At 27.1% G+C, this 26,470-nt stretch overlaps 6 protein-coding genes across 6 annotated transcripts in view; 4 read left to right on the top strand and 2 right to left on the bottom strand.

Moving 5' to 3' along the window:
• Nucleotides 1-9,786, top strand: part of nab (NGFI-A-binding protein homolog) — a 30,931-nt gene extending 21,145 nt beyond the window's left edge. Inside the window, exons 2-11 of the mRNA XM_017900069.1 lie at nt 4,273-4,374; nt 4,734-4,871; nt 5,266-5,573; nt 6,391-6,603; nt 6,700-6,950; nt 7,160-7,262; nt 8,450-8,520; nt 9,047-9,158; nt 9,327-9,383; nt 9,679-9,786. Coding sequence (XP_017755558.1) covers nt 4,273-4,374; nt 4,734-4,871; nt 5,266-5,573; nt 6,391-6,603; nt 6,700-6,950; nt 7,160-7,262; nt 8,450-8,520; nt 9,047-9,158; nt 9,327-9,383; nt 9,679-9,786 — 1,463 coding nt within the window. The remainder of the gene's footprint in view (nt 1-4,272; nt 4,375-4,733; nt 4,872-5,265; nt 5,574-6,390; nt 6,604-6,699; nt 6,951-7,159; nt 7,263-8,449; nt 8,521-9,046; nt 9,159-9,326; nt 9,384-9,678) is intronic.
• A 1,294-nt stretch (nt 9,787-11,080) lies between these two features.
• Aatf (Apoptosis antagonizing transcription factor) lies at nt 11,081-12,698 on the top strand. The gene is made up of 2 exons (XM_017900070.1): nt 11,081-11,292; nt 11,372-12,698. Exons 1-2 carry the CDS (start codon nt 11,081-11,083, stop codon nt 12,696-12,698), a joined length of 1,539 nt encoding a protein of 512 aa, XP_017755559.1.
• A 786-nt stretch (nt 12,699-13,484) lies between these two features.
• Nucleotides 13,485-16,195, top strand: LOC108547510 (tRNA (adenine(37)-N6)-methyltransferase). Its single transcript, XM_017900078.1, is given in 4 exon segments — nt 13,485-13,553; nt 13,555-13,646; nt 13,989-14,312; nt 14,672-16,195. Coding segments are annotated over 4 exon segments (1,953 nt in total). The 3' UTR covers nt 16,140-16,195.
• An 876-nt stretch (nt 16,196-17,071) lies between these two features.
• Nucleotides 17,072-20,838, bottom strand: LOC108547508 (ribosome biogenesis protein BOP1 homolog). The gene is made up of 9 exons (XM_017900075.1): nt 20,696-20,838; nt 19,453-20,349; nt 18,675-19,353; nt 18,397-18,606; nt 18,023-18,300; nt 17,856-17,955; nt 17,589-17,784; nt 17,360-17,516; nt 17,072-17,135 (listed from the first exon to the last, which is right to left on the bottom strand). Exons 1-8 carry the CDS (start codon nt 20,804-20,806, stop codon nt 17,363-17,365), a joined length of 2,625 nt encoding a protein of 874 aa, XP_017755564.1. The 5' UTR covers nt 20,807-20,838; the 3' UTR covers nt 17,072-17,135; nt 17,360-17,362.
• A 648-nt stretch (nt 20,839-21,486) lies between these two features.
• Nucleotides 21,487-23,258, bottom strand: LOC108547496 (RAB6A-GEF complex partner protein 2). The gene is made up of 6 exons (XM_017900049.1): nt 23,137-23,258; nt 22,948-23,069; nt 22,696-22,803; nt 22,478-22,627; nt 22,091-22,203; nt 21,487-22,014 (listed from the first exon to the last, which is right to left on the bottom strand). The coding sequence occupies exons 1-6, from the start codon at nt 23,256-23,258 to the stop codon at nt 21,487-21,489; spliced, it is 1,143 nt and encodes a 380-aa protein (XP_017755538.1).
• Nucleotides 23,259-23,838: 580 nt separating this feature from the next.
• LOC108547515 (DNA repair protein xrcc4) lies at nt 23,839-24,878 on the top strand. The gene is made up of 2 exons (XM_017900083.1): nt 23,839-23,970; nt 24,081-24,878. Exons 1-2 carry the CDS (start codon nt 23,839-23,841, stop codon nt 24,876-24,878), a joined length of 930 nt encoding a protein of 309 aa, XP_017755572.1.
• The last annotated feature ends 1,592 nt before the right edge of the window (nt 24,879-26,470 follow it).

The following is a 26,470-nucleotide window of genomic DNA, read 5'->3' as shown; positions in this document are numbered from 1 at the left end:
ATATAATTATAATAATATATTACTATATATTATTTATAATTATGATTAAATATGATTGAAAGCACCATTTTTATTTTGTTTCTAATATATAAGAAAAGATAAATTATAAATAAAATAGCCATTAGATAAACTAAGAAATATTAGAACAATAAGTGCCCATTATAATTTCGACTACATTACTAAAGAATTTATCACAAAACTTATGCATTAACATTATTCCATTCATGTTAATTATTGAACATTCTATATTTTTACCATATAAATTATAATATGACACAATAAACCTATTATTATAATTTAACATTTTGGATTTAATACAGAAGTATCCTCTAGCAACTATTCATCTCATTGTTAGTATTTTTATCATATTTATAAATAATTTATCAATAATCAACGATTTATTTATATCTATAAAGAATCACTTTTAGTATATCAAATAAGATAAATAATTTAATATCGAAATATTCTAATACCATCTTTCTCCTGTAAATAAAAATTCTGTTAAAATTTCTTTTACCAACGTATTTAGTTTATAGTAGTATATAGCAATAAAAACTTTACTTACTCAAACCAAAAATTTTAAAGACGTATAAATTAATAGATCAAAGCTGCAGAAAACAACAGGAACTTTTTCATAAATAACGCTTCATCTAGAATTCATGGACACGAATTTAACGTCTTAAGATGTTCAACGTAACTATTTTCCTAAATAAGAAATCTTTTACTTTCTCCAGGATCGTAAATTAATGTAGCAGAAGAAAATCGATAGTTGCTCGAACTTGTACAGTTGGAACAAGTACGAAGCTATTCGTAAAAGTTCAGACGACAAACATCGTTTAAATTTCCAGCAGTGCACGAGAAGAAGCTTGCAAATAAATGTCTGAAACAGAGAAGATAATTATGTTAGCCGACAAGTGAGATAATACAATCATACGAAGAAAAATGTTAACTCGTTTATCACCATTGATATTGATTTATTGCAGTGAATTTTGTCAAGGTAGAAATATAATTGTATGCAACAGAGAAAAATGTCTTTGCACAAACATATCTTTTTCGGTATATTAGCTTTTTTAATATCATTTTTTATATCACTATAATTATGGAAGATATTTAGTTGGTAACCTTTAAATGAGCCACCTTCTATATTTATTTATCTTCATCATATCACTTTAATCGTTATTAACTACATGTATTATATTTAATTACATATTACACATCAATAGTATTAACGTTAAACACAGTCTCTATTTATGTCTACAGAAAATTGCTAAAAATGTAAGAACGTTGTATTCAATCTCTAATAATTCACACTTTTGTGTATAATCTAATAGAAAAACTCAACATATATTAATTATCATTAAGTAGTTGATTACAAGATGGACAAATTCTTAATAAAACGTTTGAACGTTCATATTTCATCAAAAATATTTTTCGATCAAATTATTATTCCTCAAATTCAATGTATTTTGATTATAATAAAACAAGTTCGTTTGTACTCTTATTTAAACATTTTATGCTCTTGAATATGTGAAAATCTTTAAAAGCATTTTCTATCACGATTTTATTTCTATATTTATGTTCATATAATAATTGACTTAAATGCATGAAATCATGAGAATCTTGTTATTGCAAGTTACAATCTCATGTAAAAATGAATTTTTTTAATTTGTTTCCAATTTAATTAATTTATCATTTTATTTTTAAACATGTATCCGGTCAGTCGTAGAGAACTTACTTATCTGACTTTTTGGTTCCGTCTATGACTTGTAGATGGCGGGAAGCTCTTGTATAATACATAACCTAATTTATGTGCGATGTTTCATACATTACGTGCAATGAATTTAATTAAAATCTTTAGTTATCGATAATTTCTTTTAATCCTTTACATGGTAAAATTTTTATATTTTGTATATCTTTATACAAATTTATTATATGAATAACAAGTTATATGTTCTGAAGTTATTTTCTGTAGCTACTCTTAAAACTGTATTAAATTAATTTTGAATTCATAGGTACAAGAAAACCATTCAAAATCGATCTGGATCCATGAATTTAATTTGATACACGATTTACTATATTGTGATAAAACAATTGACAAAACACAGATCGCGTTGTATTGGGGCATCTTCGAGCATTAAATCGATGTATAATAGATGAAGACCACACAAGAAAAACACGATAAGTTCATTTTTGCTAATTTTCTCATTTTGATGTCAGTCCATGGATAAAAGAAAGTACATTAATGAGACGTAGTTGAAAAGGAAAACAATTCGTTAAATTTAAAGGCATGTGCTTATTAAAGATAAATAACAAGATTAAGTTTTGACAAAAAATCAGAAGTATGATACGTTCCGTGACAATTTATATTTTTTAAAGGTTTAAAAGATAATTCGAAACCAAACTCTTTCATGAAAAAAGAGAAGTATGGCATTTCTGTTGTAATCTGCAAGTACTATTTCATGACACTTTAGTCACTCAATATCAAGAAATTTCACACTTTTGTAATATCGATCGTTCTACACGTGCAACAATCGATAGATTATTTTATCCTAGCACGTATCGAAATAAATGAAGTTTTACCGTGCCATTTATTAGGTGCGCGTTACGCAGCTTGTTTCGTAAGTGAATCCAGCGAAGAACGTAGAGCGGGGAGGCCAGAGATCGGCGCCTCATTAGAAAGATCCACATATCCCTTCGGGTTCAGCCGTGGCTGCAGGGGCCAACGTCAGAAAAATCTCGCGGAACAAGTCACCCCGCTGCTGTCAGGGACTTACTCGTATCTCGGTCGGTGTATATAAGCGTGAGACCGGGCCTCAGGTTCGTAATAAGACCTGACGGCCAGGTTTTTCAGGGGCCGGCTCTACCGTATTGCTCCGTATCTCCTTCTGCATTTCTTCTCTCTATCGTTCTCTCTTAGCTTCCTGTCGCTCTCTTTTTTTCTCTCCGTCTCTGTCGCCCTCTCTCTTCTCATCCCTTAAATATCTCTCTTTTTCTCTCCTCCTCCCTCTCCTCCTTCTCATCTTGCTGATACTTCTGGCGTTGCTCCTCTTCTTCTTCCTCTTGTGCTCCGTTCATCTTCCGTTTTATCTTTCTCCCCTTTGTTTTAATTTCTATCCTTCCCTCTTCGTCGCTCTCATACCGCCGGTTCTTTCTTCGGGACACACTACTCTTTCTCTCCGTTTCTCTCTCGGCCGCGGCGTCCGATGCCATGCCAGCGGTACCGGTATTAATTTATACGCTGTACGTGTGTGCACGCCGCTTTTTCTCGCAGTTCCTCGAAATTTGCAAGAAACTAGTCGGACACCCTGGCGGCTCGACCGTCTGCCGCATACTGTCCGAGGCAAGCTCCTCACGGTGAGGCTCGCTCGGCGAACCGGCCTCACGAACCGAATGATCGATCAACCAACGATTCACCCCTTTGATATGTCGAGATACCGGGAAATTATTTTCGGTGAATCTTGACGGGTCGAATCGGAGGAACGTGAATTATGCCGGTCTTTGTGCTTCGCGGAGAATATTCTTTGCGTTATATGTACGTTCTTCTTTTTTCCCTTGAAATTATTCCCTGACCTCTCGAGGGATACTGGCGTATATTCCACCGACTAAACGTTTAGGATGGCTTCTAATATTCTCGTAAAGTTTCATGAGAGAAAATGAAATTATTCTTTTAGAAAATTATATTATATATAAATAATATTGCATTGATTTTTTATTTCTTTCGTAAATTATAAGATCTTCCAATTCGTAATTATTTTAATACACTAAATATATGAAATTTTTTCAGTAATGGTGTTAAGCTTGACACATCTTTTCCTGCTGTTGATAAATTGGTACCTGAAAAAAGGAAAAGGAAGTTATATTGGATTATCGATACTTTAATATCAACTTGAATCAATATTCGAGTTTGAGGTAGAAACACACTCTGTATATGAATGTACAGATGAAATTGTATTCAACAATGTTCAACGAAGATATTTAACGAAACAACGTACCATGGAATATTAACATAAAAATAGAAATTTTATTTTGAAAGATAAAAGAAGGTATCGTCGTTGCAAAAATTTATTTTGTGTCAAAGATTCCTACAATTTTCTAATCGTATAGAGAAATTAAAAATACACAAGGAGGAACGTTTATTATCTGAAACTTAAATTATAAAATTATTTTAAACAGATAATATCAAGGCAACAATCGTTTATCATAACTAATTAATGGTTTAATAAATTTTATGTTAAAAAAATTTTTTAATAAATTTTTGTATGTGTCATTTAGTGGTACAGACGTCCGTACCTCAGAATGAAGCGGAACTACAACTATACAGGGTGATGCAACGTGCATCTCTGTTGAGCTACTATGACACTCTTTTAGAAATGGGTAAAGACATTCTTTTTAACCTGTTTGTTGGAATACTATGTCCTTTAGATGCTTTTTAAGTGATACGAAGTCTTAAAATATTAATCTAACGTTAATAAAATTAATACAATTTATGATTTCATTCGTATTGATATTTATAAATGTAATAATTATATTCTATGAACAATGAGTAGTATACAGGATATATCACTAAGCATTATCATGTTGAATATATGTATATTTCACTATATCTAACTAGACAAATCTGTGTAATTAGCTACTGATGATACTTCTATATCATAAATTTATCATATTACTCGAACGATACGGTAAAAATATTTAAGCAAAAAAGATTGAACCATTTCTTCTAAATTATTTAGGTGGTGACGACGTACAACAATTATGTGATGCTGGAGAAGAGGAATTTCTAGAAATTATGGCGCTCGTTGGTATGGCAAGCAAGCCCCTTCATGTCAGAAGACTTCAGAAAGCTCTTCAGGAATGGCTTACAAATCCTTGTAAAGTACCATGATATTACATTACTTTTCCTCCTTAATATCACGATAAATTCAAAAAATTAGATAATAATAGTAGATAATAATAGTAGATAATACAATAATTAGATAAAAACTAATTGATTATGATATCTTTAATACATTTACTGCCATGTTAATTATCAGTAGTCTATTCTGAATTCTTTTATTACCATCTTGTTGATCATCGAACTAATTTTTAATTGTAATAACATTTTTAACTATAATAAAATTCAAAAAATATATTTAGTCTTGATTAAAACTTTTATGGCGTCACTTCTACTCGTAAAGTCATATCGTGACTGTTCTTCAAATAATATCGTTAAATATGAGATTAACACAAATTTGATTACTACGAATTATACAAATTTTGTTACAGCACTTTTTCAAACACCAGTCGTACCGACAACTACATGTAAAACTCCCGCTGGTATAGGATTCCCCTGCGTCAGTCCTAGGCCGCAAGTGCAAAATCTACAAGGTTTCACAACCACCTCGCAAACGCCAACTCCTACACCTTATGTCTCGTCACATGTATCCTTAACACCGTTACCATGCAGAAGTACCAGCCCTATCGTGTCTGTTACAAGTGTAACAGCACCAGTCGCCTCGACAACATTTCGACAAAGTCCAAGTCCCAATACACCTTTACCTTATGCTACTTCTCACAGTCCTGGCGTACTGCAGGTATATCTTAAATTCTATTTGATTATTTTCATTTATACAAAATATTGTAATTTAATGTTTGATAAGTGATAAATGTAGCATATCTACCATTCTACTTTCTTTTTCAAGCAAAAAATGATAGTTTTTTACTTTCGTCTCTTTTATGAATTACCTACATTTTTTTATATAAAAATTGACATCAACAAAAATTAATGTCAGCTATAATATTCTCATGAATATAGCAATTTATTATAATTGTTTTCGAAATAACTAAAATTTTTATTCTGTAGTAAAACAATATCAGTCATCAAACTTTATTGTAATTTCCCTGTACACTTTATTTTAAATTTCACAATAAATACTGAAATCATAAAAAATATTATAACATAATTAAAAATATTAAGTAACATATAATTGCTTACTTAAAACGTTACTAAAATCCCACGTAAACGTCCCGTGTATGGTGAGTTGCTCATCGGTAGGCCCTTGTAGTCATATTTCAATTTTTGTTACTAAATACCAAAATAAAACAAACAATGATATATGTATACATAAGAAGAAAGATATTTCTGTCATTATAATTATGAAATTAATTAAGAAAATCAACTATAACCTACTTAACAATCCACTCCTTATGAATTTGCCTACCAAGTTACAAATATCCTGGTCTCTAAAGCTAAAAATTTGTACTGCTCTTCAGAATACATGATTATTTATTGTATTATATTTTAATATAAATGTATTTTACAATATTATTTTATAATTGTCTATAATTATCTCATATATATCACTGCGGGTGAAAATAAATGCGTTATCGAAGAAATATTACTGCTTTTAGGTAGGAACATGTGAGTCATCCTGTGGCAGTGGTGCAACACCAAGTCCTAGCGGTGGTGGTGGTGCACCTGCAAGTCCAACTCAACCCACCCCAACACTTCTGCAATCCCAAATACAAAGACTTGCAGAAGCAGCTGAAAGACTTGCTACCACCATACGACCTGTCGATCCGAAACCTCATAATGTTAAGAAAAAAATTTGCAAAAATTTAGAGGTAAATATTATTTGGTCATATTGATAAGTTAATACTTTACTTTTAATATTTCTACGAATATGACTTATAAATTTCATATAACCATATTACTTATAGATGGTAATGGCTATGCCTGATAGTGATCCACATAGAATGGAAGAAATTCGAAAATACGCAGCAATTTATGGAAGGTTTGACTGTAAGAGGAAACCGGAGAAGCCATTGACATTGCACGAAGTGTCAGTAAATGAGGCTGCTGCACAAATTTGCAGGTTCGTACCTGCCCTTCTTACTAGAAGAGATGAACTTTTTCCTTTGGCCCGCCGTGTTGTGAGAGATTCTGGGTATCATTATTCAAAAAATCATTAGTAAGTATCTTTAGTTTGTATAAACTATTGTAAATTATTATCAAATATTGAAGATTAATATAGGTAATAGAACAGGGGAAAATAAAATACAACAAAAATGTTTGTTGATGTCCTCCTTCCTCGTTAAATTCTTTGGATACAGGAAGTTTGATCAAATTTATGATTATTAAGTCAATTAAAATATTATACTCATATTTAAAATGCTTTAGCTTATCCGTGTCGAGGCCACGTGAAAATGGCGAAGAAAACGAAGCCGAGCGAACAAAACGACAAAAGCTCGAGCTTGAGGGTGAGAATGAAGATGCGACGCAGGTTAGCTCACCTCGACTGTAAAAATAAGCCATGTACAGGTGATTCCAGTTCAGAATCATCATAAACTTGGGATAAAGTCAGAGATTTTTATATAATTGAAATGTAACATATCTTGTACATTGATATGTACAAGCGTAAAGAAATAGATATAGAGATATTATTATTTTACATTTAAAATTACGCTTTAAAAAAACAATTTTATTAGACAATTAACAAAAAAATTAACAAAAAATTTCCTTGTTAACATATCTAACATATTAAGTAGAATATTATAATTTTTATGATAGGCAATCTAAAAGAACAAAATCAGTCATTTTTCAAAATATGGTGTATACCCTAAATATAAAAAGAAAAATGTTCCAAAATCCTTGATGGAATCCCAAAGTTGTGGTTTGATTTGGGATCGTTGGCATATTAACGAGCTGCTGCACTCGCATGAACGCTAACCACTAACTATGCATCCAGCACGTAAACAATTGCAACATGTAAACTACCACTATGATGATATACGCGTGAAGCACAAGCAGAAAAGGTCAAGTATAGCTTTTGCATAACATGCATGGCTTTGCACTGATTGTTTGTATACATATGTTCATTAATTAATAAATTTTTAAAAAGTTGTTATATTTTCATAAATTTATAGATACGAAAATTCTTTTCACGAACTATGCTTTTTGCTAGATAGTTATTCAATTAAAAATTCACTACTATAGAAAATAATATAAAACTATAGAACTATTTTGGAGTTATTTTCTAAAAAGATTATTTTTTATACAAAAAGAAATATTTTAGAATTATCTCTTTATAAAATTATCGAACTAAATAGAAATTAAGCTGGAAAATTATGAACATTAAGTTTCAAAGTTTTAATTTTAAAATAGTTTTCTTGTAAATTAATTAATGTTTTATATTTTATTCCATATATATATATATATTTTTAAACAATTTAATTTATTAAAACTGAATTAATATATCATAAATGAAATTACTATCTAGTATACAGTCAAATATTTTCTTCCACACTTGTTATGACTCTATGCTTTGTTCCTAGTGTCCTTACAAGTTGTATATGCTTATATTACTTATGAACAATTGTTATTAACTGTAATAATAATAATTAGCTCCTAACTTTCATATCACATGCTATATTTATCATTTCTACTATCTATAGCAGTTCACTGTTCTAGGAGGAGTTGGATTTACGTTGTCCCGAAATGGATATAAATAACTCGACAATCAGAAGACATAGATCTTCAAGGTGATTACTTTGAGCTCAATTGGATGTTACTATTTGTCATTAAATAAATAAAGTATTATAAACTACTTTACATAAACATTTTATGAAATGTAATACTCGCATTGCCATTACTAAAAGGCTATAATAGGTATCTTCTTATCAAAAATTTTTTTTTAAACTTATTTTGTCTGAAACAAAGCTTTAGTTAGATAAATTTTATTCTTCACTTTTTTATTTATTTCACTAATAAGAATCATACATAATTCGCTAAAAAATCTACTTATTTTGAAAGTATGTACATTATATTTACTTATTAAAATGAAAAATTAATGGGACCCATGAATGAAGGAAAGTTAAATCTTAGATGCAAAACAGATAAAAATTATGGTAATGCGTATTAATAAGGGTATTTAAAATATTGCAAATAGTACCCAAAATTTTTAATATTATATGTATATATTAAACCTTATTAATTTGGTAATATTTAATTAATTAGGAGATCATTTTGCAAGTATATATTGATGTTCAGACATTTGCATTGTTTTAGTCCAGTTTGGAGGAAGAAGAATAACAATGGTATGTTCAGTGCGAGTATCGAAGAGATTAGTGACTCTGATAGTCAGCTTTCATTTTCAAATGAAGAATCATCATCGATACACGTAAGTGAATAAATTTCAGTAATTTTTGTAATGATTTTACTAAATCACTGCCATCATTATCAGTTAATCAATAATATACATTTCCAATAAAAAAAAACTACAGTACAAAATACAAATTTCACATATATATGTTTTAATTAATTAAAATTAACAAATGACTATTTTCAGGACACTAATGAAGTTGAAGCAGATAATACAGATAAAGAAAGTGATTTCAATCTTAAGGTGAATTTTCATTCTATTATCATACAATAAATATCTACATAGAAAATATTCACATGGAAAAGTGCTTATTAATTTAGTATTGAGTAAAATAAAAAGATATAAAATTTCTACTTTCGATTTTTAGTATATATTTCTAATTAATATTTACATATTATTAATTAATAACAAATTTAATAATGTACTTTTATTTCGATGTTATTTTACGTGAAAGCCGATTTATTAAACTGAGGAATTATTAAATATCTACTAATCATTAAATTTTTGTCATACTAATCATTAATTTCATCTACTATAGGTAATAGCTTCACGGGGAGACAATATAATTGCAGTAGCAAATCCTGCATTAATGGAATGTAGTCATCCTATAAAAGAAGAACCAACGGACGAAAAACCAACGCTGTGATATTGTTAGAAAATTGTATTATCATATTTACGTAATTCCCAGAAACATATTTCAGCTTGTATTACAATTAGTATTATTATTACATGTATTTGGCCATTGTCGTATTATTTACTATAATATAATTTTCATGTCAGTTGTAAAAATTTTTTGATTAAAAATTAATTTAAGATCAAAATTAATAGATGTTTTAATTATTTTGTGTAAAATGAATAAAATTATGTTAATGCGGCATTGGTCATTATGTAGTTTTAATAAATTCTTCGTATATATTTTAAACTACTAAACATACAATTGGATGTTGTATATATTAATTTCTTTAAATCAAAACAAAGCGTATAATGACTGAAATATAATTGCGTATTGTATGACATTAAAATTTGTAAATATATAATGAACATTTTTTATTCAATGTATTGTATTTTTAAAGCAATCTATACATTATCACTCAATTTATGTAAAGTTAATAAATATACACGAAAATAATTACTTCATATTATTATAAATTCATGAAAATATATAGTTTTTTATTTAAAATTATGTTTCAAAGAATTCTAGCTTTTTTAAATTATATATCATTTTTTTTTTAATTTGTAATTTACTTGATGATAAATTAAAAGTTTTTTTTTGTATATAAAATAATATTATTAGACATAAAGTTCTTTTTATAAATTAATAAATAATATAAATTACAAATATGTGAATAAAAATCACATGAATATGTTGGAATATGGGGAAGCGAAAGCGTCTAATGTATCAAATCTTTAGGCAGCATAATAAAAATTATTTATTTCTGTAAATTACGAATAACTACGTATAAATACTATGCTATGAACTTGGTATCGATTGACTAATGAATTTTGGAAGAACGTGGGGGAGGGGGGATGATGCATGACGTGCGTGCCTGTGGTTCGTGATTACGCGCGCGATGACGTTGTGTCTCCTTTCCACAGAATAGAATTTTAATTTCTTATAGTATTGCAACAACATTTGCCGCTCTTATAAACGATTATATCGATTATGAAATACATTGAACTATCAAAGTATCAGATATAAATGTAATAATAAAAATTTCATTAATACTTTATTATTAATTAATAATTATTAAATATGAAAGAATAATAATTATTTAATATTCACTTCTTTTATACGCACTTAAATAAACTTTTATAATTAACAATGTAACATTCATACGTAACATTCATACGTATAGGTTATGTTTATATACTTCTGAAGAGGAGTACACGTGTTAAAATCATTTATAACTTATTTAATTTAAGTTTATTTTACTGAAACGATGGCTTTGAAAACAAAGAAAAATTCCTTGGCAGATAAAATAAATTCTTTAATTTCTACAAGACCAACAGTTTTTAATTCTGATGATGAAACAGAAGATACGAAAGCAAAAGTAGTTGAGCATTATAATGAAAGTGATAACTCAGATAATAATTTCCAAGTTTCGCAAATACGTAGACAAAATTTAGATTCCTTAGACCAAGTAGATGAAAGGTACATATAAACTTCATTTTAATTTGATAAATGAAGTATTTTGTCATTAAATTATTAAATATTATAAATTCTATTATAGATATAAAGGTAAAAAAATTTCAAGAAAGAATATATATAACAACGATAATGAAGATTTTGATTTACAAAATATATCAGACAGTGAAAATGAAGAAATGGATAGTATGGAGGAACAAACTGATGATGACATAAATGATAGTAATAATGAAACAGAAATTGAAAATGATGATAGCAATACTGAAGATGATGAAAGAGATAATAATGTTAATGATGATGACATTTATGATAGTGAAATAGATGTAGAACAACATTCTAAAGATGAGGAAGATATATCTGATACTGAAAATGAAAATATTGATACCTCTTTTACAAAACAAGAAAAAGATATACAAACAATATCACAGACAAATGTAAGAACAGATATAGAAAAAGGTAATTGTGTTAGAAATCAATTAAAACTTTGGGAAAGTTTGTTAGAGGTAAGAATAAAATTACAAAAGTGTTTAATCACAAGTAATCAACTGCCTCAATATAATGTTTACAAAGATTTTAAAACAAATACAGAATATATGAAAACAGCTAATGAAATGACAAATAAATTGAAAACGTTATTAAATAATATGTTGCAATTAGAAAGTTTTCTTTTAAAACAATATCCTGAAACAAAAAGTTTACCAGCACTTAAAAAAAAGAGAAAAGCTGAAGAAAGCACAGATAAAATAGCAAATGCAGAAGACTCAATAGATGAAGAAATTCCTTCGAGTACAGAAGATGAAAATACAGAAGATATTGACAAAAATGTATCTAAGAAAAAATTAAAACTATACAATTATGAGAAGATATTAAATGATAATCATAAATCATATATAGAATACAGAAATTCTGTTATACAAAAATGGAATGAAAAGACAAGAATAGCTAGTGGTAAATTAAATAAAGGTATGAATGAATCAATGTTGAACCAAATTGAATTTGCTTTAAATGATAAAGAAAAACTATATAAACGGAGTAGGCTAAAACGTTCAGAATATAAAATCATTGGTAAGACAGAAGCAGCAGATGATAATGATGGTCGCAGAATTCAAGAATATGATTCTGAAATTTATGACGATGATGATTTCTATCACCAACTTTTGAGAGATTTAATTGAATATAAGTCAGCTGGTATTACTGATCCTATACAACTTAGCAAACAGTGGATACAATTACAAAATATGAGGCATAAAATGAAGAGAAAAATAGATACAAGAGCTACTAAAGGTAGAAGAATACGATATAATGTTCATAATAAATTAATAAATTTTATGGCTCCAATTACAATAAATGATATATGGATGGATCATGCAAAAGATGAACTGTACAATTCTTTATTTGGCAAAATTAAATGATCAAATGAAGAAATTGGTTGTTAAGTTTAAAACAAATTAATAAAGTGTTAATTTTATATATTTTAGTGAAGACTATTTTATAAGGTTTATAGGAATTTGATAATGGCATGCTTTTTAACGATATAAATAAAAAATAAAATTTGTTTATTGAAATTTTTTCAGTTTTTAAAACCTTTCTAGAATCCTGAATCCTTGATGTTAATAATTTCAATGTTAGTTGTACTAGTTTTATGATACTGTTATTGCGTAATAATAATTTTGTTTTATATGTAAAGGAATCATAATATTAATTGATTTTTCATATATAATAAATAAAAATAAAATATTGTATAAATTATATTTTAAAAGATCTATTATTAAAATATTACAATAAAAATAAAAAGTTGAAAATTAATGGATTTGAAATAATTTGTAGAATTGATGTAATATAAAATTTAAATAGGATAATTACCTCCATTTTATGCACAGTTTTATAATTCATTTTTAATTTAATAATAAACTGATATTTATAAAAATATATAACATTTCCTTTTTCTTATATTTATATACAATTAACGTTTGATGAGAAAATTATTCGACACTTTCTATTTTTTATAAGAAATTTCGAATTTATTGGCGATAATTTACGTCTTTGAATATAAGAAGCAATGAAGAAATCTTTGCAAATTATATTCTTACTATACATCGAAAATCTAAGCGACACTGACGCCTCTATATTCGTTTTTTCCTTAATCAATTACTTCAAGCTCTAAAACTAGTAGACTCACTATAATGTATATTTGACCCATGGTACAGGTGCATCTTGTTTCATTCTATCCAATTCGACCGGTGATTACGCTCGAACGAGCAGTCAGTAGTTATGGATTCTACTTGTCAAAATTCAGATTTCAATACTAAATATTTGCTTGGACAGTTAAATATAGCCAGAAAAGAAATTAACAATTTGAGGTATTATTTGCATTCTTTTATCGTATCATGTCTTTATAAATTCACAGAATTATTTGAAATGATATCAACAAGTTTCATTCAAACATGCTGTTTTCTATATATTTGCATATTTTTAATATATATGCAACTATATGCACTCGTGTAATTGAAGCACACTATTGTGTAGTCATGGAATGTATAAACATTGTGGTGTATTGTATATGAGTTAAATAAATAATACGAATGAAAATATTAATATTTGCTATAGATTGTGATAATATTATATTTCTTTATTAAAAGACAATAATGTAAAAAATAATTACACCCAAATCATATAATAATTGTCATTTTTTAATTTTATAGACAACAAATAAGACGTCTTCGTTACATACATGAGAAAGATGTTGATACTATAATGCGTCTTTTAGAATCATACAAAAATGGACCATCAATGTCTGAAGCAAAAGTTATAGCTCCAGATGATGTCAAACCTAGCACTAGTACAGATGATGATACTATAAAATTAAAACCAATTGGAATAATATCTACTTGGTTTCCTAGTAAACGTGGTACACCAAGACAAACAGGAATCTGTGGAAAAGTACCAGGAAAATTATTATTATATAATTCAATATTTACCAATCCTGATCATGCACTTGAAGGATTACAAGATTTTTCACATATGTGGTAAGAAACCTAAACAAATTTTAAAATATGATATATTTCTAAATTGCGAAATTAGTATTGTATAAACACAGCAGAATCTTAATATGTTCTATATTTAATAAAAAGTATATATTTTAGCTATTATAGGTTACCAATAATCCATAAGACATAACAGTTGACCTTTAAAATTATTTTTCATGAAAATTTTTTGTTTGTGATAACAATGTGCACAGAAACAGCAAAATTTGCAAGAGAATTCATCCATGAATGATATTGTCTTAAATTTTAATAATTTAACATCACTTTCTATTAAATTGTTTATTTTACATAATTTTATTTATTTTTATACAGTTAAGATAAAATCATTTCTTGTTCAACAGGGTCCTATTCCACTTTCACAGAAATGATTCAACACATGTTCGTGCCAAAGTTGCACCACCAAGATTAAATGGTACGAAAACAGGTGTATTTTCTACACGTTCTCCACATCGTCCATGTCCAATTGGTTTAAGTTTAGTAAAAATTACAAATATAGAAAATCATACAATTTATTTTGAAGGTGTAGACATGGTTGATCAATCACCTGTATTAGATATAAAACCCTATATACCACAATATGACAGCCCATTATTTTTTGAGAAATTAAGTAACAGATCACAAGAATCTAATTTAGATGATGCATTTGAATGCATAGAAGAAACGGCAAGAAATCAGACACAATGTAGCACATTTAGTACTAATATTAGTCTTGGAGATGAAACAAGAAGTTTATTGTCAGAATCATATTATAGAAAAAATACTAATAAAACAAATCAAGAAACAGATGTTTCTAGAGATGAAGAAATAGCTCTAAGGTTACAAGCTGAGGAATTTCAAAGAAATTCGAACTTTGAAAGTTACACTAGTATAAGACATTTTTCTGAATTAAGTGATATCAATTTGCACAATAATAGCGCACTACAACATAATATAGATGTAACTGGAATACATAGAACTCATACATTTTCTGATACTTTGACTGATACAAGGTCAAGTCTGAATATAACTGGACATAACGTACTTTCGTCTAATTTGGAACAAACGGAAAGCTTAGTAGATATAAATAATAGATTACAAAATATTAACGTAAGCGGTCGTAGTAATATAGAACCAACGTATGGATCAAGAAACATAGGATCTAATTATACAGAAACACATGCATCTCGATCTAGACTTTTAGATGGAGCCGATGGACCAAATACCATTTGTGGTACTGATATAGATTTAATTCGTAGAAGATCGTTAAGTTCAAGAATTGATAATTCTCCTGTAAGGATGGGGGTACGAGAAGCTCCCGATGGAGAAGAAGGATTAGAACCGCAAATTCTTACTCCTTCGCAACATTTATCGAGTCAAGTAATAAGAACAACATCAAACAATAGTTTACCAGATAGTGGGGATACACATTTAGTATTTTCCTCTGAATCAAGAAATATTGAAAATAGAGAATCAGGAGCTAATACTTCAGAAATAAGAATTCCAGAATGGATATCAAGACCTCGAACACCCTTGTGTGTGGTATTTAACGATCGTGCTTTAATTCAATTAAACGAGATTTTAGGAACTAAAATTAATGACCAAAAAGTAGCCATTGAAAATGTACTTCGCGAAGATCCTAGATCGGTATATTTAAGGCAACGATGGGGTAGTCAATTTTACACTTTCTTAATTCACGATTTACACATCACTTGTAGATTTGATGATAACAGAGGTATAGTAACAGTTTTTCAAGTCAGACACGCTGGTCGTATTTGTGAATGTGGAGAACCTGAATGGCAATGTTTGGGTCATTCACCACCTTCATCTTAAATACAAGCACATATGTATGTGTAAATATGTATATGTGCATATACAGTATATGCATATGTATATGAATAACTTTAATTTGCTACTATTTTTAAATTTGTTGATTATATTGTAAAAGAATGTACAATTTAATTTATACATTTGTAGGATATTTTATATTCCATACCATTTGAGTTTAAAAAATTTCCTTATTAAATTTTAAAGAAACGCTATTTAACACTTTAATTACGGGTTATCGAATATTCCATATTTTTCGTACAACTTAATATTTATCAATGAATTATATTTATAAAAATTATGTTTTTAGCCCTCTCGTGGTATGCAAAATTTAAACCATTTAATATGAAAACGTCATTAATTTCAACATCAAATTTATATAACAGATAAAAATTTGGAATAATAAATAATCGTAATAATTCGATTAAAAATATTAAGATTGAAAATGCAAAATATTTTACGAATAACAAATTAAATGTAAAAAAAAATAATTTTTTTTCCTCCTTGAAATTGAAATTATTATTAAGTGCAATATAATTTCTAAAATCCTACTTTTTCGAAACGTATTTTTATGTTTATTATATCCGAAATTAGTTTTTATATAAAAAGTAACTTAGTCAAATATTATTCAGTTATATAAATATTTTGTATTTTTATAATTTTTTATATTCTATCATTCATTGATAATTTTAATACTGAAAACATTTCATTTTCCTATATTCTTTATACTTTTTTTCTATGTATGTAAAAATTAGTATTAGATGTTTCATAAATGCGTTAATATATATGTATCCAAAAAATTGATCTGATTTTTAATCTAAGGTGCATTTAAATATTGAATCGTTGCGAATCTTGTAAATTATGGTATGTAAAAATAGATAAATCTTTTATTATTTTGATTACGAAATATTTATTATATAATCGTTTATGACTTTTTTTAATCGTAATAACACGATCGCATAATTCCTTATTGCGATACAAAAGTTCCTATATGTTTAGTCTCTGTAAACAATTACAATGCAAAAGTTATATTTCAAATTTATGCGTAAAATAAAATATTTGAAAAAATTTATTTTAATTCTTATAGTTTTAAAAAGTTATTCATCAAAATTTCTACAATGTGAATTTGATAATATTAGTTTACATCTTATTGCATTGAAAATTATGTTAAAAGACTCTTATAAGGAAAAAACATTTGTTAATTAAAATTATAAATATATATATACCATTCAAGTATACATTCGTATTGATGAATCCGCACCCGCAGAAAATACCCATGGTTGAATAGGGTGAAACATCACGTCCAAAATACCAAAATCATTGTAAGATTCGTGATTGTATAATCTTTTAAGTGGTACAATTAATGCATTTTGCAACAAATCACTAAAATATATTATAAAATAAATATAAATATTAACAACAGTATCAAGTGATTGTAAATATAAATTATCTTACTTGTACACCATTCCATGGGAAACAATAAGACTCCTATCATCAGCACCAGATGCAAAAAGAGGATATCTTTTGTGAAATGCAACACCACGAACACCTGTACCATGTAAACGTAATGTCTGGTAAGGTTTTGTACTTAAATCAAGATCAAACCATAACGTTTTACGATCATAAGTGCCTACTAAAATATTATCACCTCCTAGGAATACAAATACAATTATTAAACAAAACAATATTGATATAAGTTCATATAATGTTGAGTTTACTTACCTGGATGTATTGCCATTGATGATATCCATTGTGAATTCGATAACAATTTTTTAATCATTTCTTGTTTCATTAAGTCATATATTCGTACGTTTCGTTGAGTCTAAAATTATTTTATTATAATTGTACACTTGGAATTTTATATTTAAGTTATATTAATTTCTACTTACTGCTACAAACAAATAAGGCCTAATTGGATGGAATAAGACACACTGTATTAAACCTTTAGATTTGGTGAAAGGCAATTGAGATCTTCGTTTCGACAATTGATTTATTAAGACAGATCTATTTTGGCCATCTGGCATAACAGTTGCAAAATAATCACCTTTACCATGCCAGGTTACTTGTTTTACTATTTTAAAATGATTTAAAATTATTCTAATTCCATTAGTCCAGTGTTCACCTCCTGCTTGTTCCCACTGAACAGCAGTTTTCACTCTCTCACTCACTGTAAGAAAAAGATATGTAATTATTTCAATTTTATCACTTTTAATTATAGTAAAATATAATCTATAATGATATAATACATTATATTTTACAATACCTATAACATCACTTTGAGGTATTATTTCTAATAATTGATTTGTTTTGTTAGTAATTAAATGATCTCCAATACCAGGATTTATTAAAAGAACCTTTTTATCTGCAGCAACTGCTATAAGTGATAGAGATTGATTTGGACACCATGCTACAGATCTAATTATTCCCCCACATGGTACTGTTTTGACACATCTGCCCGTTGCTATTTCCCATACTGTCAAATAGTTAACATTATTTTATATAACTTTATTAATTTATATTTTATATAAAAAATATACTTACATTTTAAATTCATATCATCACCACCAGAAGCAATATATTGACCCATTGGCTCTGCAGTAATACTTCTTACCATATCTGTATGTCCTTTAAATATCATAGACATTGTAGTAGGAAATGGTTGTAAATCCTTTGGACTTGGTAATTGGGGTACTAATGCTTCAGGTTCTATTGTTAATCTCATTTTCAATGCTCTAGGACATAAGTATAAATCTAAACACCTCTGAAATCTTTCTTTAACATATTTAGGATAAGCAGGAACTTCACGAAGTGAATTATATTTTTGTGGAATGAAATGTAATTTTCGTTTCCATGGTGTTGCCTGTAATTTATTCCATTCTTTTAATTCTTTTTTATCAAATAGATATTCTGGTGGAGGATTATAACTTTCTGCATGTCCAGGTAAATGCCTTTTTGGTGGTGGAATATGTTTATGAATTCTACGCATTTCTTCAGCTTGATCATCTGATTGCCACAACATATAAAATTGTGGTTCATTCTTTTTTTGTTCTCTTTCTTTTTTTAAATCAGCAGTAGATTTTATCCATCCCATTTTAAGTGCATGAACTAATTTGGATATCTTTTTAGCTTCTGGTTTAGATGGTAAAAATGAACGTTTATGTTCTGGAAATTTACGTAATGGTGTTTTCATCACTTCTGAAGTAAACCATTCTATCCATGGCTATAATAAAGCATAAGTAAAAACTTAGCACAAATTATTATCAATTACAAAATATTAAAAGAAGAAAAATTATATTAATGTTATTGAAAAGATACATACAGAATATTCATCAAAAGTTACATCAGGAATTTTGCGTTTTTGTATTCTTGTAATCAAATCAATATCTGCTTCACTTAATACAACATCTTGCCCAGTTTGAGGATCCTTAATTGTTCTCCAAAAATCAGGATCTTCCATTCTTTTCAAAAAATTATCTAATTGATCACCTTTTTGAGGTTTTATAATTTTTTTACCATCCCAATTATAACCAATATGATCATATTCATCATACCATTTCATTGGTATATTTCCAACTGTATTACGAATATCTTCTTCATCAGAAGTATCATATTCGTATTCATTTATTTGCCGATTTGTTTCTGATTTATCACTATTTACATTTTCATTAATTGTATTACATTTGGTATTTCCCTTAATATCCGTATTCTCTTCAAATTTTTCTACATTATTTGTTTTTAAATCATTTTTATTTTGTGCTTTATTTTTTTGTGTAACTTCTGAAATAAATGATTCATCAGATTTATTTGTTTTGTTTGTAATGGGCTTGCTATGTTTGTGGTTTTGCAATGTATTAGATACATTTTTATTATTATTATTAGATATGGAAGATTTATTTTTATTTATTTTTATAGATGTATTATCCTTAGATGCCAAAATAATTTTTAAATTTTTCTTTTTCTTTTTCGAAATATCATTTGCACTTCCATTACTACTTTCATCAAGAGAAATACTATCATTTTCAGAATAATCTTTGGCTAAACTATCATCTGAATTGATCTCAAAACTTAATTCATCTTCTTCATCATCAGATTCAAAGACAATTGGATCTCTTTCAGTGTCTGATTCAGGAATATCTTCATTCTCATCTACTTCCTCATCTGTACTTTCATCATTATTATTTACTTCATTAGACAATAAATCTTCAGCTCCTGAATCCTAAATAATTCTTTTTGTTAGTTAAATTATTTTTTTATTTTCTTACAATACAACATTTTGTTTAAATGAGAAATATTATAATTTATGTGGTTATAACTTATATACTTTTATGGTAGTATCAAAGTTTATTTAATAATATTTAATTATGTGCATTTGTAGAAAATTTTAACCAAATTTATGTAAATATTTTAAAACATATGGATTAAACTTATTAATTTTTTCTTTTTTGTTTAATATTACATAATAAACAATTTTTACTAAAAAATTATATTTCTAAAATGTATTTTGCGTTAAAATATTTGCAAAAAAATAATAGGTTAAAATATGCCAATAAAAAAGATATTACCGATTCTTCTTCAAGTATGGATTTTATTAAATCTCCTCCTTCTTTCTTTATATTATTGTCACTTTTTACGTTATTTAATTTTCTTTTGGAAATTTTTCGTTGTTCCTTCATTATTTCTTCATATGTACACAAATAGCAATGAGGTTATGTACATTTCACGTGTATCGATAGTTTCAAATTTACATGTATAATTACCAACTGAATCAGTGTGAATTGCAACATTAAATCCGTGTTATAAATATAGCATATGAATTAGCCATTATTTTTCATAGATAATATTAATATTATTTATTTATTTCCTATTTTATAAATTTAATTATAATAAATTACAAATTAATATAATGTAAAATATATATTGATATTAAATTTTAATAATTTTACTGAAAGTAAATTAATAAATAGGTAGATTTTTATCAACAGTATTCGTATTTATTAATTACTTATAAGAATGTTTAAGTAAGCCTTTTTTATTTTTATAGAACATCATTTTTATTGAATATTTAATAAATAATTCATAGATATGTAAAGGAATGTATATTATAATTTATTATTCTATGAATTAAATATTTAAAGTATTATGTGTATCATTTGTTGTTAAAATATAATCTATTTTGGTTAATTCATACATATTATATAAATAAATTATTTTATGTATATACACTTTTCTATACATTATCTTTTTAACATTTATATATTAATAGATAGGGAAATGCTATTAATTAATTAAATAACTATTGATGAAAAATAATAAAATTTTGTAAATTGCTTGTGTAACAATGTTTCTCAATTTGCTATATCGCTATACTATATTTTGTTTGTTGTGCTGTATTGGGTGGTGTAGTTGTGGGATGAATATGAACAGGTAAATCCCAAATCATTGTTTCAACATCCAAAATTAATGGTCCTTGCCAATTAATAGTAGTTTCATTGGGTATTTCTACCAACTTAGAAGTTGTAACAAATTCGAAATGTAATCTCCATTTTAGTGTCATTAAATCAGTGGTAAAATCTGGAGTTACATGTAATGGTATAGGTAATACTAAATGAGAGTATTTTAAACCCATACACATTTCATGATGTTTATTATAACTGAATAAAGTTGGTGTAGCCTTTCCTCGTCTATATTCTTCTGATATATGTTCTTCTGATTGCAACGCAACGGATACTTGTGCACAAGAAACGGTAGCGCTTGAAAAATCGAATGTTCCAACTATATCTTCTCCAAGTTTGTACGAATTTTTAAAAAGACAAAATCTCACGACGCGTCCACGACCATTTGTAATATTATAAAAGTTTGGACTACGTCTAGCTGTTAAATTCTAAATATAAAAGCAAGATATTAATTAACTATATTTATGTATAACACTTATTTTTTTAATGAAAAATATAATATACCTGAAGAGTTTGTAATGCAACATCTAATGGAGTATCTCTGTGTTGTGTTTCCATGAATGGATTATTTGGGCTTAAATCAATACTATCATTACAAGCACTTACTTCAGGCAATTCTGTTAAAATTATATTAAGTTGAAAATTACATGTATTACAGGGGTGTTCAAATCATTACGTATAAGGTAATATTTTATATATGTTTATGGATATGAGTTTAGTATCTTAAGAGATTTAGTTCAAACTATCTTTCTAAATAATAAATTTGTTGTAGAAATGTTACAAATATTTTCAACATCTAAGATAAGAATAATAGTTGATAAAAATTTACAGATGAAATAATTTGTACACTGCTGTATATTAAGTAACAAACAAGATTAAGTAATATACTACCACTCAAAGAAAGTACTCTAAATGGAACTCTAAGTAATTTTATAGCTGTGTTTACTCGTTGTGTCCCAACTGTAATTTTATATGAATATTTCACTGCATGTCCTCTATAAGATGGAGGTGCATCACTTGGAATTGTTTCTCGATAAATATCTACAAAAACTTAAATATATCAATTTTTGATCATATACAATATGTCCAAATTAGAAATAAAGACTTACATGTTTTACTTTCGCCAGGAGATAATCTTAAATCACAGAATAAAATTTTTGGCTTTGTATTTAAAACAACATGACCATTATCCTGTTGCCATGGTGCAAATGTTGTATCTGCAAGACACTTATTATAAAAAATAAACTAAATGAATGACAAAGTTATATTAATATTAAACTATGAAAACAAATTAAGTAGTAAACTACTAAATAATTTGTACATAATTTATGTTATTAAAAATAAAAAGAACATTAACTTACTTGCATTAATAGCTGCTAGTTGAGCTGTCATGTTAAGTTTCTCTGAAAGGACAATTTTACTATTTGTGGAACATTGACAATGAACTTGAGCACTAGCCCATGCAAGACTCTCAAAAATATCACTAAAATTTATTACAATTATACATCAAAATTTAGCTCTTTGATATCAATAATTTAATTACATATTACCTGTGGCTTTGAGAAATTTGATGAATTGGATTTGGTGGATTACTAAATGTAACCAAACATTCTATTACTTCACCAGAAAAATATACAGGTCCCCTAATTAATTTTGCTGTTATCTCAATCATAATTGTTGTTATAAATTAGTAACAAACTTCTTAAATAAATCACAAAATATGTTAGTTATCTTTAGTCAAAATACATTAATTGATGTCATAAATTCGTCATATAACACTTTATAATAAATTAATTTTTTTTTAATTTTATTACATAGAACGATATTTAAAATTAAGTTTATGTACCATTTCCAATTTATAAAATAAATATTTTGAACATTACTTCATTACTTTATTTTGACTTACTCTACAATTGACACTTTTAGAATTTAACTGACTATTAGTCTTGAAATATATAGATATAAGAGTGTCAATGGTATTACGCACGTATACAAAATTTAAATATCAGTTTACAATATTTCAGTATAAAAATTATTTATTTAGTTGTAGAATTAACATTATTACTTAACTTATATCAAATTTATATTTACATTCATCTCACGATTCAACATGTAATTGTTGATAAATAGTTTACTAAAAGTACAAAGCACAGTGGAATCATTTATTAATAAAATGATTTTTGTTTTATCTAAATCCCACAATATCAAAAAACTTAAATTACATAACGAACATTAAACTTCTAAAATATACAATGACAAAAATAACTGCATGTGAAATTTTTGATCACATGGAGAATAAATATTATACACTTTATGTAGAATGGTTTAATTCATATTTTAAAGTAATATTACTGGAATCAACAATGCTACCATTAAGTGGTGAGGTTAGTTCACGAAACTGAAGACAACATTAAAATTTGAATTTAGGTTACATTTAATTCTGAAAATTATATGTCTTTTACTATCTTTTTAAATGACAACTATTACGTTATAGATGAATATCGATAATGTAAATCATTTTTCTGCTGAATTATCTAAATCACCTGATGAATACCTCAAAATAACTGAAAAAATACTTTGTGGAGAAGATACAGAAATACAATTTTTTATTAAAAATAAAATTTTAGAATGGAAAAAAAAGGTATGGATCTATGGGAGAATTGAATTACATTCTATTTCAGATATCCAAGTGGTTTGTGAAAGTTTTCAACAATTAGTGAAATTTTACAATGGCGTTCAAAATAAAATAAGCATATTGAAAGAAGAAAACAAAAATTTGATATATATAAATGAACAATTAAGTTTGAAAATACAAAATATGATAGAATTGAAAACTACTATGGAAGAAGATCTTTATACAAAATTTATAGTAATCTTAAATTCTAAAAAAAAGAAAATTAGAGAGTTAGAAGAAGCTATAAAGGGAAAAAAAGATGCTAAAGAATCAATTTTTGATGCATGTACAGATGAGAGTGGAGAATCAGAAAATGAAGATAAAATTATAAAAAATGTTCCCACAGTCTCTATCAAAATTGGCAAACGAAAATCTCTTAAAAATGATAACTCAAAACATATGCAGAAAATTACAAAAACAAATGATATTGTTGATGATAAAATAATTCATAAAGCATCCACTAGCAAAGATTGTGTAAATAGTAAAGTGGTTACGTTGGCCAAGGTATATAAAAAAAGAAATAAATATGAAGAAGGAAGCTGTAGTTTCAAAAAAAAGTCAAGAAGTAGTTTAAATTTTAGTGAAGAAGAATCTGAAGAAGAATTATTTTCTCAATGACAAATTTAGTCATTAATTTTAATCTACAATTACATATATTTTAAAAAATATATTGTGCAATTAATAATTGAAAATAATCCATATTTTCCATTTAAACAAAAATTTTATCGCTATTTCTTAATTAATGAAATTTAATTCATTAAGTATTTTTATTCATGAATTGTATTTAAAATATTATTTAAGATAGACTGAAGAATATTTTATCTAAGGATGAATATTATGCAATATATTTTAAAATTGAATCTAATGAAATTGTAAATATAAATTATTATTGTAAAATTTGATTTTGTATATAGATATATATATAACTACAATAAAATTAATCTTATAAGGAGAGTGCAAGTCCTTCGGACCACTGATTTAGTTGAAGCTTTGCAGGTTTGTAGATATCGCCACGTAGTTTGAAAAAATATATCATTATAGTCGCAACTACTCAATAGTTGTTGAAATATTATTACATCTCTAAATTATCATTATCATTAAAATTTTATTACACCTTTAATTACAGCTTTATTTCCAATAAATGACAATTGAAGTTGTACCCCAACGGCGATACTTGTGAATTCTTATGCTAGAGGACCGGGGTTCGATTCCCGTATTTTTTTTTCAATCTATTTCTTATTTTGTATTTATTTTTCGCCTATGAAAACATTGTAAATAAACAATTGTAAATAAAATTTCTTAATAAGAATATTATGCCAGAAAAACACTTTTCTATAGCAATCTTATTTATTACAGGAAATACAAAAGCTATCGCTCATGTAAGTATTAATTAATAAATTAAACATTCTATAAGAATGTTACCTATTCCAACTTTGCTGTGCAGCTATAAATGTCGATGAATTAATTACAAAAACTTGGAAATTTATTAATTTTCTACTGCCGAATTGATTTATTAAGGTGTATTATTAGCGCATAAAGAGAACAGGTATCTAGTTCGAATTAAAATTTTACCGCCTGCCATCAGCGCCATCTATGATTTGGGCTCAAAAATCAAGAAAGTGATAGGATTATAGAATAGGCGAGGAGGTCGTCGAAGAGCTCGTCACGTGACAGACTAGGACAGAGAGGGGATAGAAAAGGATAGAATGGCTCCGGCAGTGAAAAATTATTAATTACTCCATTTCTGTAATTAATTTATGAACTTTTATAATTTCATTGCAAAGCTGGAACTTCAGGCTACATTCTTATATAATATTCGTAAAGAATTTAACTCTAAATTGTTAGTTATTAATTTTTGTTTGATGGCGTCTATGATTTCGTAACGACGGCCATCACGATCTTGCGTGAAAATATATAATACTAAACAAAACTAGAAGCAAAATGTGATCAAAAGTTATATGGGAAGATTCGCAAGAGCATTGTCTTTCTAATGAGTGCTTAAAGTTTCATAAATTAATTGCGTAAAGGATAGTAATTAATGAAAAACCAATGGCGTCTTCAACAATCTTCGACAATAATTCAAACATTTCGTAGAATAATTATTAATAATTAATTAATTAGGGACAAATTTATATCGAAAAATATATTTGAAAGTCCTTCAAGGATCTGCCTTTACGATGCAATTATAAAAGTTCATAAATTAATCACAG

This window comes from Eufriesea mexicana, unplaced genomic scaffold, assembly GCF_001483705.2.
Source record: "Eufriesea mexicana isolate 0111107269 unplaced genomic scaffold, ASM148370v2 scaffold996, whole genome shotgun sequence".
In the NCBI taxonomy this organism is placed as follows: Eukaryota; Metazoa; Arthropoda; class Insecta; order Hymenoptera; family Apidae; genus Eufriesea; species Eufriesea mexicana.
This window is presented reverse-complemented; position numbering and strand designations above follow the sequence as displayed.